This window comes from Pristis pectinata, chromosome 15 (assembly GCF_009764475.1).
Source record: "Pristis pectinata isolate sPriPec2 chromosome 15, sPriPec2.1.pri, whole genome shotgun sequence".
In the NCBI taxonomy this organism is placed as follows: Eukaryota; Metazoa; Chordata; class Chondrichthyes; order Rhinopristiformes; family Pristidae; genus Pristis; species Pristis pectinata.
This window is the reverse complement of record NC_067419.1, coordinates 11,012,170-11,027,538: the sequence shown is the minus strand read 5'-3', so window position 1 is coordinate 11,027,538 and position 15,369 is coordinate 11,012,170. Positions and strand designations below refer to the sequence as shown.

At 43.9% G+C, this 15,369-nt stretch overlaps 1 protein-coding gene across 3 annotated transcripts in view; it reads left to right on the top strand.

Moving 5' to 3' along the window:
• The first annotated feature begins 6,059 nt into the window (after nucleotides 1-6,059).
• pus7l (pseudouridine synthase 7 like) overlaps nucleotides 6,060-15,369 on the top strand; it is a 35,935-nt gene continuing 26,625 nt past the window's right edge. The window contains exons 1-3 of one of the 3 annotated variants that reach the window (XM_052030261.1): nucleotides 6,060-6,191; nucleotides 11,082-11,962; nucleotides 12,730-12,889. In XM_052030261.1, coding sequence (XP_051886221.1) covers nucleotides 11,092-11,962; nucleotides 12,730-12,889 — 1,031 coding nt within the window. In that variant the 5' untranslated portion in view covers nucleotides 6,060-6,191; nucleotides 11,082-11,091. Of the gene's footprint in view, nucleotides 6,192-11,081; nucleotides 11,963-12,729; nucleotides 12,890-15,369 lie in introns of those variants that run through there. The other 2 variants (XM_052030262.1, XM_052030263.1) reach the window with 2 other exon arrangements.

Here is a 15,369-nt window from a genome sequence, read left to right as displayed (position 1 = left end):
GCCTGCACCTACTGTAGCTGAATCAGCCTGCAGGCGACCTCAGTACCTCTGGCCTCAAGGTCATTGGCTCGGGTCTGGGCAGCCTGGACTGCCTCCTGCAGCACACAGCACCGCTGCTGCAGCTCCTTTATCTCCTTGTCTTTCTGGAGACATGTATTCTGTGTCTGGCTGGTAATCCCAACCTGGCATCTCAGGAGGGACGCAAACAGCCAGAAGGCACCTCTTTGACTCCCTTTGGCCCTGGGGGACCCCCGACTTCTAGAGGAGGGCGACCACGTGGTGCCCCAGTTTCTCACCACGGGGGTCTAATTGCTCAGCCCAGTCCACTGGCTTACTGTGGTCTGCCAGCATGCTGGCCAAGCTCCCAAATCCCTCACTCTCATCAGTCCACCCGGGGATCCTCTCCTCAGTGCCTGCACTGGCCTTCTTTCCCCTATTCCAAAACATCCTTCCCTGCATCTTTGTCCAGCCAAGACCTTCAAGATCAGCGCTAAATGTTGTAAGATCAGTTCTTTAAGGTCTCAAAGGGCAAGGACTCTGGACACAGTCTTTGGAGTAAGAAAATGATTTATTCACAAGACAAACGTGGGACAGAATGAATGGGAACAGATGCACACACACGCACAGAGATGATCGCGAATGTGGGGGAAATCGCAACATGGGTGAGATGTGTGTGCGTACACACACACACCAAACTGGTTACAAATGATCAAGGAAGAAACAATACAATGCCTGACTCCCTGACTCAGTGCAAGCATCGGCTCTACGCTCCCAGGAATCTACTTTGGATGCTCCTAACCCTTGTGGAATTGCACACTCTTACCAATGGTCTCTTCAGCGTTGTTTCACGATTGCTGGAGCAATCAAAAGAGAGCTAACCACGCACATGTGGCATTCTTTATAGTGCTGGAGGGCTGGGTGGTCCAGCCCAGGTAATTCAAACAATCCAATGATTCAAGGCCAGGTACAAAGGTGTGTATGGGAACCAATGGTCAAGGGTGTGCACTAATGGGTGGGTGGAGCCAGACCTTGATTGACAGCAGTGTGGCTTTCGACCATGTGCTCAATGGAGTCACGTGACAGCCATGACCCTTCACAATACACATGGTCAGACTGGGGAATTTCATACACACCATTAAAGTGAAGAAGGTGTAGCTTGATTTGATGGAAGTGTGTAGGAACATGACAGAGTTAGACAGGAGAAAGCCGTTCCCATTTATGACGGTTCAAGTACAAGGGACACAGATTTAAAGTGAAAGGCAAAAGACAGTGGTGGGTGGGGGTGGGAATTCATTTTTGATACGCTCAAAGTGGTGATAAACTGGAACTCACTGCCAGGAGGAATGGTGGAAGCCAAATCAATCAGGGCTTTCTGAAGGGAATTGGATAGGTGAGAGGGAAAAATAACTGGCAGGGAAAAGAGCAGAGGAATAAGTTTGAACAATTCGCTTTGGAGAGCAGCAGCAGAGATTAGACGAGCCACATGGCCTCTTTCTGTACTCTAACAATTCTAGAATCCTGTGTTGTTCTGAGCAGCCTCTCCATATTTTCTGGGGGTCTCTTATTTCTTGCAAATCAAAGCCTGCAGATGCTGGAAATCTGAAATAAAAAACAGGAAATGCTGGAAACACTCAGCAGGTCAGGCAGTATCTGTGGAAAAAGAAACAGTTAATGTTTCAGGTGGAAATCGCTTGATCAGAACTGGAAACTGGATCCTTTCATTTGGATTCTCCTTCCAACTGCAGAGGGGATGCCCCAGTTACCTCTGCATGACTGAGCTCTGGCAGTGCTCTTCGTTGACCTGGTTCCTCAGGTTAAAATGATCTCCCAACATTTTTAACGATAAGCACTTTTATAGAACACAGAACATTACAGCACAGCACAGGCCCTTCGGCCCATGATGTTGTGCCGACATTTTATCCTGCTCTAATATCTATCTAATCCTTCCCTCCCACATAGCCCTCCATTTCTCTATCATTCATGTGGCCATCGAAGAGCCTCTTAAATGTCCCTAATGTATCTGCCCCCATAACCTCTGCTGGCAGTGCGTTCCACACACCCACCACTCTGTGTAAAAAAACTTACCCCTGACATCCCCCTTATATCTTCCTCCAATCACCTTAAAATTATGCCTCCTTGTGTTAGCCATTTTCACCCTGGGAAAAAGTCTCTGACTGTCCACTCTTATCATCTTGTACACCTCTATCAAGTCACCTCTCATCCTTCTTCTCTCCAAAGGGAAAAGCCCGAGCTCACTCACCTGTAATGAGGTGACCAGAACTGAACACAATACTCCAAATGTGGTCTAACCAGAGTTCTATAGAGCTGCAACATTACCTCGTGGCTCTTGAACTCAATACCCCGACTAATGAAGGCCAACACACCATATGCCTTCTTAACAACCCTAGCGACCTGCGCGGCAACCTTTTGGGACCTATGGATGTGGATCCCAAGATCCCTGTTCCTCCACACTGTAAGAGTCCTGCCATTAGCCTTGTATTCTGCCTTCAAATTCGATCTTTTGAAGTGTATCACTTCACACCTTTCCGGGTTGAACTCCATCTGCCACTTCTTAGCCCAGCCTTGCCCTGTTGTAATCTACAGCACCTTCTACACTATCCACAACACCACCAATCTTTGTATCATCATTAAACTTACTAACGACCTTTCTATATCCTCATCCAAGTCATTTATAAAAATCACAAAGAGCAGGGGTCCCAGAACAGATCCCTGCAGAACACCACTGGTCACTGACCTCCAGGCAGAATACGCTTCATCTCCCACCACCCTGTGTCTTCTATGAGTGAGCCAATTCTGTATCCACACAGCCAAGTTTCCCTGGATCCCATGCCTCCTGACTTTCTGAATGAGCCTTCCCTGAGGAACCTTATCAAATGTCTTACTAAAATCCATGTACGCCACATCCACTGCTCTACCTTCATCAATGTGCTTTGTCACATCTTCAAAGAATTCAATCAGGCTCATAAGGCACGGCCTGCCCCATGCTGACTGTCCCCAATCAGCCTCTGCTTCTCTAAATGCCCATAGAACCCTTGGCAATTGCCTTTCTGGACTCTTCTAACACATTTGGTATCACTCGTGGAAAGGAACCCATAAGATATCTCTATATGCAGATGACCTGTTACTCTATATTTCTAACCCTGAGAAATCTATCCCTGCAGCATTATCACTGCTTGCTCAGTTTAGTGTTTTCTCTGGTTATAGATTAAATCTTAATAAGAGTGAGCTTTTCTCATTAAATATGCACATCCCAATTTATAGGCAATTACCAATTAGATTAGTGACTATTTTACATATTTGGGTGTTAAAATTACCAAGAAGCACAAGGACTTATTCAAATTTAACTTTTTACCCTTAATCGATCATGTTAAACAATTGTTTACTAAGGTCCCCATTGTCTCTGTCATTGATTGGCTGAATTAATGCAGTTAAGATGACTATTTTACCAAAATTTTTGTATTTATTTCAGGCGGTTCCAACCTTCATCTCGAAATTCTTTTTCGATACTATTGATTCTAAAATTCTTTCAGATATATATGGCAGAATTAAAACCCAAGGTTAAGTAAGAAATATTTACAAAAATTAAAAAAGGATGGCGGTATGGCTTTGCCTAACTTTAGATTTTACTATTGGGCAATTAATATTAGATACTTAATTTTTTGGACACAAGATTTAGATGTAATTCAATGTCCCCGATGGGTGTATCTTGAGTATGAGACTGTGCAAAGATTTTCATTAGCTTCTATTTTAGGAGCCTTACTCCCTTTTACACTTACTAAATTGAGTAAACAGATGATTAACCCAATAGTTAAACATACAATCTTCAGTTTAAATTTCGTAAATTTTCTAGATTGAATAAATTCATTTTATCAAGTCCTATCCAATCCAATTTTTTCTTCCAACCATCCAGAATTGATTTAGCTTTTTCTTTATGGAAAATGAAGGGAATAACATGCTTTCATGATCTATTCATTGATAACTGTTTTTTGTCTTTTGACAGTTGTCTAATAAATACAATCTGCCTAGATCACATTTTTTTCGATATTTACAGATTAGAAATTTTAAAAAAATTATTTTACCTATTTTTCCAATACCACATAAAATTGAAATTACAGAAAAAATTTTAGGTTTTAATCCTTATCAGAAGGGCTTGATAGCAATAATTTATGATCTGATTATGAAAATACGTCTAAAGACAAGAATGAATGGGAAGGAGAACTCCAGACACTTTTACCTATAGAGACATGGAAAAAAATTCTTCAATTAGTTAATACATCTTCAATGTGTGCCAGACACTTTGATACAGTTTAAGGTGGTTCATAGGACCCATATGTCGAAGGACAAGTTAGTCTGTTTTTATCACCATATAAATCCTATATGTGACAGATGTAATTTGGAGGTGGCTTCCCTGACACAACTGTTTTGGTCCTGTCCCCTTTTGGAAAAATATTGGAAAGACATTTTTAATATTATTTCAACTGTATTGAATATTGATTTACAACCTCATCCTATTACTGCAATTTTTGGGTTACAAATGATGGATTCTGGCCACTTACCTGCTTCGACTTGTCGTATGATTGCTTTTGTTACATTAATGGCCAAGTGATCCATTCTATTTAAATGGAAGGATCCTAAACCTCCCACCATATTTCAATGGTTTTCTCAAACTATAACATGTTTAAACTTAGAAAAAATTAGGAGTGGCACTGTTGATTCTTCATTTAAATTTGAGGAAGTCTGGAGTCCATTTATTCAGTATTTCCATATGATATAACCAGACGTTTTTCGAATCTCTTTCAATAACCTTTGAATATAGAGGAGCGGAGCTAACGATATAATTTTTTTTTAACTGAAGAAATATCAGTCCAGCTTTTTTTTGAAGTTTTTGGTTTACTTCTGGTTATTATTATTTTTTCTAATTTGGGGTTCTCTTTTCATATAATTAAACTTCTTTTCAAATTCTTTTGTATCATGTTCACTTAGTAAGAGATTGGGAGGTTCAGATTATATATTTTACTCCCTGTGAGGGTATATATTAACTGCCATTATTGCTATCCCGATCTCTTCGCACTATGTGTATAATCACTAATGTTGTGTATATTAATTTGAAATTAATTTGAAACTTAATAAAAAGATTGAAAAAGAAAGTAAATGCCCACAAATCCTGTCTCTAAGAATCTTCTCCAGTAATTTGCCCACCATTGAAGTAAGACTCACTGGTCTGTAACTCCCAGGGTTAGCCCTACTCCCTTTCTTAAACAAAGGAACAACATTTGCCACCCTCCAATCATCTCGCACTATTCCTGTGGCCAGTGTTGCCACAAAGATCATTGCCAAAGGCGCAGCAACCTCTTATAACCTTGGATATATCCCGTCTGGTTCCAGCACGTACTCTTTCCTCACTTTGACATGCCCTGGCATATCAACCTGTCGTACACCACTTTATGTAAACACTTGTTTGGAGACCCGCCTGTTCAAGCATTGGGATTATCTGCTGTATTAAATATACTATCTCAAAGCAAATTATTATGAAGATCACTTTGAACTAAAAAAAGCACATGCAAGTTTGCAACACATGCCCCCAAAATAGATCTCACTTGTTAAAAGCAATGTTTGTTTTTCTTCAAGAAGCAGAGCTTCCTGCAAATGGTGTTTGTTCCTGCAGGCAACGAATACCTCGTGAAGAATTCAGTGAAAGAATCTTCCCTTTAGTGGTTGTTATTTCTGGTGTCTTACAGCAAAGGAGGCAGATGCTGCAGAGCTCCCGGAGCTCAGCAACGAGCAGACTGGTTACTGGGGGCGTCACCGGGGCAGACGAGAGGAGGATAAGGATCCGGGCGAGTTGAGACCGCGAGGGGAAAAGCAAACGTGTTCTTTGCCCTTTATTGTTTGCAGCCCTCGGACAGCTTCCCGATCGGGACGTGCCGCCAAACGTACTCGCTGCACTGCCGCACTTCTCAATGCAGCTCCTGCTGATGACGTTCCAGCCGGCGGACCCGCTCAATCTCAGCCAATGAACAGGGCGAATGAAGAGGAAACGGAAGCCTATGGTGGCTTGTCTTGCAAGGCAGGCAACGTCCGTGGAAGGGAGGGCTTTGACGGATGATATTTGGAAAAGGAAGGGAGTTCCCGTAGCTCATTTGGTCATTGCTGCTGCGGAGGCATCGCATGTAAGTCATCTGGGTTCTGGAACAGTTCACCCTTCATGGAAGCTGATAAACATCTTGTCATGGCTTCTTGCTTTACTCGTGAGGGGCAGAGGGCAAAGGCACGACTCCTTCACTTCCAACGCCCTCCTCCTAAACCTGTTTCAAGAAGTAATTAAAGGACCAATAAATAAAGCCCTGCTTGAACCGCGATATTGTTGATCTCGTGATTCATAAAGTCACAGAGTCAGAGGCATACAGCCCGGAAACGGCCCTTTTGCCCAACTGGTCCACGCCGACCAAGATTCCCATCTAAGCTGGCCTCATTTGCCCATATCCCTCTAAACCTTTCCTATCCAAATACATTTAAATGTTGTTAACGTACCTGCCTCAATCACTTCCTCTGGCAGCTCATTCCATACACTGACCACACTATGTAGGGAAAAAAGTTGCCCCTCAGGTTCCTATTAAATCTCTCCCCTCTCACCTTAAACATGTGTCCTCTAGTTCTTGATTACACAACTCTTGGGGGGGGGGGGGAGGCTATGTGATTTAACCCTATCTATGCCCCTCATGATTTTATACACCTCTATAAGATCACCCCTCATTCTCCTGCACTCCAATGAAAACAGTCTCAACCTTTTCAACCATAACTCAGTCCCTCAAGTCCTGACAATATCCTCGTAGATCTCCTCTGCACTCTTTCCAGCTTAATGGCATCTTTTCTATAGCAGGGTGACCTAAACTGAACACTATTCCAAATGCAGCCTCACCAACATCTTGTACAACTGCAACGTAACATCCCAACTTCTATATTCAATGCCCTGACTGATGAAGGGCAGTGTGCCAAAAGCCGCCTTCACCACCCTGTCTACCTGTGATGCCACTTTCAGGGGACCTTATCAAAGGCTTACTGAAGTCCATACAGACCACGTCTACTACCCTGCCCTCATCGACCTTCTTGGTTAATTTTTCAGCTGAACTTAATCAGACTCCTGAGACTTGAAATCCTAGGCACAAAGCCATGCTGACTATCCCTAATCAACTCCCATGTTTCCAAATGCTTGTAAAACTTATCCCTCAGAATTCCCTCTGGTAACTTACCTACCACAGATGTTAGGCTTACTCATCTATAGCTCCCAGATTTTTCTTTGCAGCCCTTCTTAACTAAAGGCACAACATTAGCCACACTCCAGGCTTCTGGCACTTCACCGGTTGTTAACGATGATGCATACATCTCAGCCAGGGCTCCTGCAATTTCTTCTCTAGCTTCCTACAGTGTTCTTGGATATACCTGATCAGGCCCTGGAGATTTATTCATACACTTTAAGACATCCAGCACCTCCTCTGCTGTAATGTGGACTACCCCCAAGACAGCCCCATTAACTATCTTAATTTCCAATGTCTTCATGCCCTTCTCCACGGTAAAAACAGAGGAGAAATATTTATTGAGGACCTCAACTATCTCATACTGCTCCACACAAAGATGTCTATTTGGTCTTTGAGGGGCCTTATTCTCTCCCTAGTTACTCTTTTTCCCTTAATATACATAACATTTCTTTGGATTGTCCTTAATCTTCTCTGCCAAAGCTATCTCATATCCTCCTTTTTGCCCTTTTGATTTCCTTCGTAGCATCCTCCTGCATCCCCTCCAGGGACTCACTTGATCCCAGCTGCCTGTACCTGAGCCATGCCTTTTTCCTGACAAGAGCATCAGTATCCCTCATATTCCTGGGTCCCCTACTCCTGCCACCCATGCCTTTCACTCTAACAGGGACATGCAAACTTTGAACTCTCAAAATCTCACTTTTAAAAGTCTCACGCTTGCCGGATGTCCCTTTGCCTGCAAATAACCTACTCCAAAAAACTTCAGTAAGTTCCTGTCTAACACCGTCAAAACCTGCCTTGCCCCCATTTAGAACTTTAACTTGTGGACCAGATCTGTCCTTTTCCATAATTAATTTAAAACTACCAGAACTCTGGCCACTAGTCTCAAAGTGCTCCCCCACTGACACCTCAGTCACTTGTCCTGCCCCATTTCCCAAGAGCAGTTCAAGCTTTGCTCTCTCCCTAGTAGGGCCCTCTATATATTGCCCAACTAGACTTTCCTGAACACACTTAACAAATTCCACACCATCTAAGTCCTGAGCAGAATGGTAGTCCCAGTCTATATTAGAAAAGTTAAAATCCCCTGCTATGACAACCCTATTATTCTTGCAACTTTCTGTAATCTCCCTGCATATTTGTTCTTTCTAATTCCCATTGACTATTAGGGGGCCTATAGTACAGCTCCAACATGGTGATCATCTTCTTATTTCTCAGCTCCACCCATGCAGCCTCACTGGACGATCCCTCAGTAATTTCATCTCGGACTACTGCCATGATGTTTTCCTTAATCAGAAATGCAACTCCTCCTCCTCTCTTTCCTCCACCTCTATCTCACCTATAGCACCTGTATCCTGGAACATTTAGCTGCAAGTCGTGTCCTTTCCAGAGCCACGTTTCTCTAATGGCTATGATATCCCAGTCCCATGTAGCTATCCATGCCCTGAGTTCACCTACCTATGAATGCAGTTTAATCCAACAGTCTTTCCTCACTCCCTGCCATGCTGCTGCCTGTCTCATCTACTGACATTACTGTCATTGAATTCTGTCTCCACTTCCAGCCTCCCATCTGCCTCCCTTCTGATATGGATCCCACCTGCCTGCCAGTCTAGTTCAAACCCTCCCTAGTACCACTAGCAAATCTGCCTGCTAGAATATTGATTCCCCTCCAGTTTGGGTGCAACCCATCCCTCTTGTATGGGTCACCTCTGTCCCAGAAGAGACCCCAATGGTCCAAAAAACTGAAACCCTGCCGACTGTTCTAATATTTCAGCCACACATCCTATTCTTACCCTCACTAGCTCGTGGCGCAGGGAGTAATCCAGAGATTACTACCCTCGATGCCCTGCTTTTTAACCTCTTTCCCAACTCCTCATATTCACTATGCAGGACCCCATCCCCTTGTCTACCTATGTCATCCGTGCCAATGTACACAACGACTTCCGGCTGGTCACCCTCGCCCTTGAGAATGTTTTGCAACTGCTCAGTGACATCCTTGACCCTGGCATTAGGGAGGCAACACCCATCCTGGAGTCTCTGTTGCAGCCACAGGCCCCTCCCGGACTATCGAGTCTCCTATCACTACAGTTCCTTCTGTCTTCACCTTTCCTTGCTGAGCCTCAGAGTCAGTCCTGGTCCACAGACCAGGCTGTGGATGCTGCTGCTTTCTCCTGAACAGTCATGCCCCCCAACAGCATCCAAAACAGTATGCTTGTTTGCCAGGGGAATCCTTCACTATGTCTTCCCTCTCTACCTTTCCTCATGGTCACCCAACTACCTGCAGCTTGCACCTTAGGTGTGACCACCTCACTGAAACTTATCTATGATGCTTTCAGCATCCCAGATGATCTTAAGTTCAAACAGCTCCAGCTCCTTGACACGGTCAGCTTGGAGCAGCAGCTGGACACACTTCCCACAGGTGTGGTCCTCAGGGACACTGGAAGTCTCCTGATCTCCCACACCCTGCAGGACGAGCATACCACTGCCCTAACTGCCAACTTGACGCACTAAGTTGAAGACAAAAGTTGAGAGACCTTACCTGTGCTTACCTTGACTCTTACCTCTGCTCAGCCTCTTCGCTGAAGCCTCACAGTCGAAGCCTCAGCACTTTGACCTCAAACTCAAATAGAGCCACTCTCAAAATGTCCACTCCACTGGAGCCTGCGTCCCTTTTATACCTGTAAAGCAAGTTTTAAACTCTGCAGGCTCCTCCCCTCTGCTGCTAAGGCTGCTGAGTCTCAAAAACAACAAATCCTTACCTGAATTCAGAGAATACATGTTGTTTATTCCCATGCAAAACTAGTTTTTTATCATTTGAAACATTGCATAATTACTTCTGCAAATACATTTCTCTATTTTATAGTATTCTTTGTCTTGATGATATCGTAGACAATTTTCCAAAACTGTATAAGGCAGTGAAAAAAAAGACTGTGCAAAACATGACATTGGTGCATGAAAAACCCACAGAGACAAGTCCACGGCAGTGCAAGAGGTGGTCTGTAGTGTTCCGTTGCTGAGGTAGGGTTAGGGTTGTGCAGGTCGGTTCAAGAACCTGATGGTTGTAGGAAAGTAGCTGTTTCCTGAACCCGGTGGTGTGGGACTTCAGGCTTCTGTACCTCCTGCCTGATAATAGCAGTGAGAAGAGACCGTGACCCAGATGGTGGGGGTCCTTGAATGTAGGTGCCGCCTTCTTGAGGCAGCGCCTCCTGTAGATGCAGTCAATGATGGGAAGGGCTGTGCTTGTTAGGCACCAGGCTGTGTCCACTATTCTCTGCAGCCTCTTGTGATCCTATGCACTGGAATTGCTGCACTAAGCCATGATGCAGCCAGTCAGGATACTTTTAGCAGTTGATCTGTAGAAGTTTGTAGAGTATTTGGTGACATGCCAAATCTCATTAAGCTCCTCAGTGTTCTCAGTGCCAACCTGAAAGCTCCTCATCCACCCGGCGGTCATGGGCTAAAATTCCCAAGGAGTAAGTGGGGAAGTTGCATTTCATGAAGGAGGCTTTGAGTACATTCCTGAATCTTTTCCTGTCCACCTGGTAATCTCTTCCCATGATAGAGCTCAGAATAGAGCGTTCATCTCAGAAGCCTGATGTGACCTGGATGTGAACATGTGACCTGCCCAACGGGGTCAATCAGTGCCTACAGCAACTGCGTATAACGCACAAAACATTGAGTATATCATACAGTTGTTCCCCTGCATATCTTGTGTATTTATTATCTCCTTTACATGTGCGTTCTCATGCCATAGTTTTGGCTACCTTGCTGTTTCTTTTGATTTGATGTTGTGCTTTTTGCTTTTCTCAGAAGTGTTGACATGGAGGCGGCCTGGTGCTGTTTCAGTGATCATGTTGGCTTCCGTGGCACGATCAAGAATTCTGCCAGCGATTTTGTGGTGACAGAGATCGACACGTGTGGAAGACTGGTCAGCGACATTGGAGTCGATTGTGTCCAGGATACTTGTACCATTAACCACCAACAACTCAAGTCCCAGCCAACACCCAGCAAAAGGCTAAAGAAATGGGAAAAACCATCAGAAAACGATTCTGAACAGACAAGCATTGATAAATCAGAGGATTCCACAGCCGCAGGCAGCATTGTCAGCCAGACCACTGATTGTGGGTTGTCAGAGTCTGCACTTAATTCTTCTCCAATTGAAATGAAGGGAAGTACCTTGGAGCTGCTTTTGGGCAGTTCGCTAGCCACATTGCTGGAACAGTTTGCAATTTCAGCTAAAGAAAGTCAGCCCACGAAGGGGGAAGATGAGGCCACACTTTCACTTGGGACCTTCCAAGAGAAAAGCCAGCGAGCAGCTGTCCACTTGGCTGTACGGCAGAGATTTCCCTTTCTAAAGACCATTACCAGCAGCACTGAGATTCAAGTCAGGCTTGACCCTCACTACTCTGAGCTCTGTCAGTTGGTGTCTGAGGAGGAAGCAGATGGGTTGTTCCGTTTCTTGGATTCGAAGGACAGAAGTTCCAAGTTTTCTTTTCAGCCGGATGGAGACAAGGAACATCGGAAGGCTGTCCACCATTTTGTCAGCAGGTATTTTGGGAAACTGCTGGAAACTAAAAGCTTTTCGGAGCAAGCTAGCAGGAGCCAGGGTGATGCGGTGATTACTGTGAGGTTTCGAGACAAAATTAGCAGTGGCAGGAAACGAACTGATGAATGCCAGGCACCTTACACAGGTATCAAAATCACTTCATGCTTTTAAACAACGGGTCACAGTTTTTTGGGGGGTGCAGAGGGCTGATGAGTTTTAATGTTAATCTTTTTGGACATTTGGGAGGTGAGGCAAGGAAAAGCAAGGGGTTTTTTTTCTTAGAGATTATGAATATTAGAGGATGTGAGAACAGAGTGAAATTGGCCTGATATTAATGTGATGCATGGCATCCTGTGGCTTTTATTATCTCAATTAACAAAGGGAATATTTAACATTCGTTGAGAGACTAATATGGCTGGTGTCATTCCTCAGACAGTTAAATAAGAGGTTCACATTGATGTGGTATTGGGGAGGGATGAAGGTTGAGGGGAGCTGCATGTGAAGCTGATAAAAACAGGCATGGACCTTTTAGGTGGAGTGGCCTGTTTCTGTGCGACCTAGATCGAAGGAATGTTTTGACAACCTCTGATTCACTGTGACTTTTTTTACAGCCAGTGGAATATTCTTGCAATGTAATCACTGTTGGAATGTAGTTAAATGGAAATGGGAATCCAGAATTGGCTAATGGCCAACAGACTGTGGTGATGCTGTATCAGCCTAGTTCTCTACCTGGTTGGAATGTTGAATGTTATTTGTTGTGAGGTAACAAACCAAGTTATCTACTCAAGATTATTTATTTGGGATGGATAGACATCCAGGAAAGAAAACCAAGGTGGGGGTTCATGGTAGCTAGGGTTCTTAACTATTCTTGATGTAGTTCGGCTTTAAAACATATCTGGACATATTTTGAAGCATTCACCCTGTGCAAGGTGAACATGGAAACTCTGGATGCGGTCGCTTGCCTGGCCTCGGAACTTGGTGTGGTACCGTCGGACTTCAGCTACGCAGGCATCAAAGACAAGAAGGCTGTCACTTCCCAGACCATGGTAGTGAAGAATGTGACAATCAACAAGTAAGATCTTTTAAAAGTATGTACTTTTAAAAGTTTGTTTATCCAGCTGTGGCTGTCAGAACGGATGCCTTTTATTGCCTAACCATGGCTGCTACAAGCAGACAGTGAAACGATAGAAGTAGATCAGTTATCAGTTGGTGGGGGCTAGATTGCAGAGACCAGAACAGGTGAAAACAATGGCTCACGCTCAGTAATCAAGTTCATCCAAACATTTCTACTTATCCCCTCACAAGCACCAAGTGCAGCACAGCCATGGGCTCTAGGTCGGTCAAATTCTTCATTTTAAAATATTTTACTGTGTTCAGATCCCTCCCTATCTCTGTGCCCTTCTCCATTCACACGTTCTTGAAAAACTCTCCAGCATCTCTCACTTTAATCTTCTGGATCCTGGGATCCAAAATTCCCACTCTCAATCTCCAACTCTCCCTCCTTTTTAAGACCAATATAAAGCTGATCTTTCAACCAAAATTTTGGTCAGCTCTCTTGATATCCCCTTTGACCTGCTGTCAATTCCTGTCTGATTATCTTTAAATGCTTGTTGTTATTGTTCCTTCCCATGAGCTCAGTAAAGAAAATAGATATAAATAGGACACAAGTGTTACTGTCTTCTCACTTGTGGTCCTGATCAGGAAGTACGGTTGTCACAGAGACTGGAATCTAGTGTGTTATTCCTGTTGGTTTGAACCTGAATCATGATAGTCACTTCCCCCATCTGGCCTGCTATGTGTGACCTATTCACTCACAATTAACCCTGGCTTAAAAACATTTGTACTCAATTGAAACGTGGTGTAAGTCAAGTAAATTCCTGCCAGGAAAAATATTTGATGGATGGATTTCACTTCAGTGGGATAGAAGGTGAGGACAAGGTGAATTCTACCCTTACTGGGAGAAGAGTGGGCGAGAGCAGAGGTGTGGGAAATGAAAACCTGATTGAGAGCGCTGTTGACCAGGGCAGGGAAAAGGAAGACCTCTCGGAAGCACCGGCATGAAGAGTCTCAACATAAGAACAGAAATGACAGGGAGAGAAAGTAGAAGAATGAAATGGTCTCGTTGCAGGAAGAGTGAGAGGAAGGAGCAGGCAAGATACCTGTGGGAGTATGTGGGCTTGTCATGAATATTAGTGCACCTCCCTGTGGCGCCAGAAGCTTTGAGTCTTTTAACTGAGATGAACATGTTCAAAAGTGTAGCAAGGCAATATTCAATATAATTAAAACAAGTCTTTGTGTAGCTTCTGTGTTCTTTAAAAAGTCAAATATAGGCTGTCCCTGGGATAAAAATGCTCGACTTATGGAAACCCCTACATATGAATGTGCGCCCATAATATTATTAAATTCAAAAGTCAGAAGTATGTACATACATTTGTTCCTCTGATCAGCAGAACTAGTTTCTTCTCTCTCTCTCCACTTCTAGTGATTGTACTTATCAGTCTTATGTGGATTCATCACAGTACTGTGGAGGTGTAGTTATCATATCAAGTGATTTTTATGTTTTCTCTGACTTATGGACAAAATCAACTTATGGACATCTGTAGAAATGGAACCCGTTTGTTACCTGGGAACGACCTATATTTTGGGCTCTGGAAATCAACGGTTATTTGGATAGAGCTCTGGCAATCTGGCCGAAGCCCAAATTAGGTAATCAGGCTGGAAGTTGCACTCTTTGCATCATTTATTTTTATGCTGTAAACGGAAGAGGAAATAAAGAAGATTTGAACTGACCCTGAATTTGCACTTCAGTGGCATTGTACATGATTAATTATTTTATTCAGTGGTATAAAAGCACAATTTTTTAATAATTACTGTCTGCTGTAGCACAAAGGCCCAGATAGCAGTATATCCAGTATGAGAAGGGTGGCAGTGGGGCAAGAGCAGGATGTTGTGGGGAGTTGAGCTGAAAGTAAACACAGATTAATATCAGATGTTTGCCAAATACATCCCCAGTTTTCTTTAAGTTTTGGAACACCAAGTACTGAAGCAACCTACACCTCACTAAAGGAAGTGTTTTATAATTGTATCATTAATGAGTCATTGCAGAGTTTTGCAACCTGCAAGGAGTCCTCTGGGTCAATGCTGCAGTGGCTGTGGAAAGAGACGGCGGTTGAGGTCCTTGCAAGGGGTTCAGCTGCAAGAATGTGGATGGAGAGCCATGGAGGGTTCGGCGGCTTGGGCTGAGGTATTTGAACAGATCTTGAAATCTCGTTCACCATCAGCATGGCTGGCCTTGTGACCTACGCATTGTGCCACACCCTTGGCACTCGTCTACCAGTGAGCTCAGCAGTGAGAACCCAATGATAACGTCTATCTGTTACTCCACAGCTTCCCACCACTCCCGAGCTTGCACGCATAACTGGCTATTCGACCTTTGCTGTCAGAACATATCAACGTGGCAACCCACTCTCTGACACACATTCCTCACTCTTCCAGTGTGTTTGTATATTAATGTATGTCATTGTTAGTTTCACTTGCTGAGACAAGCATTGC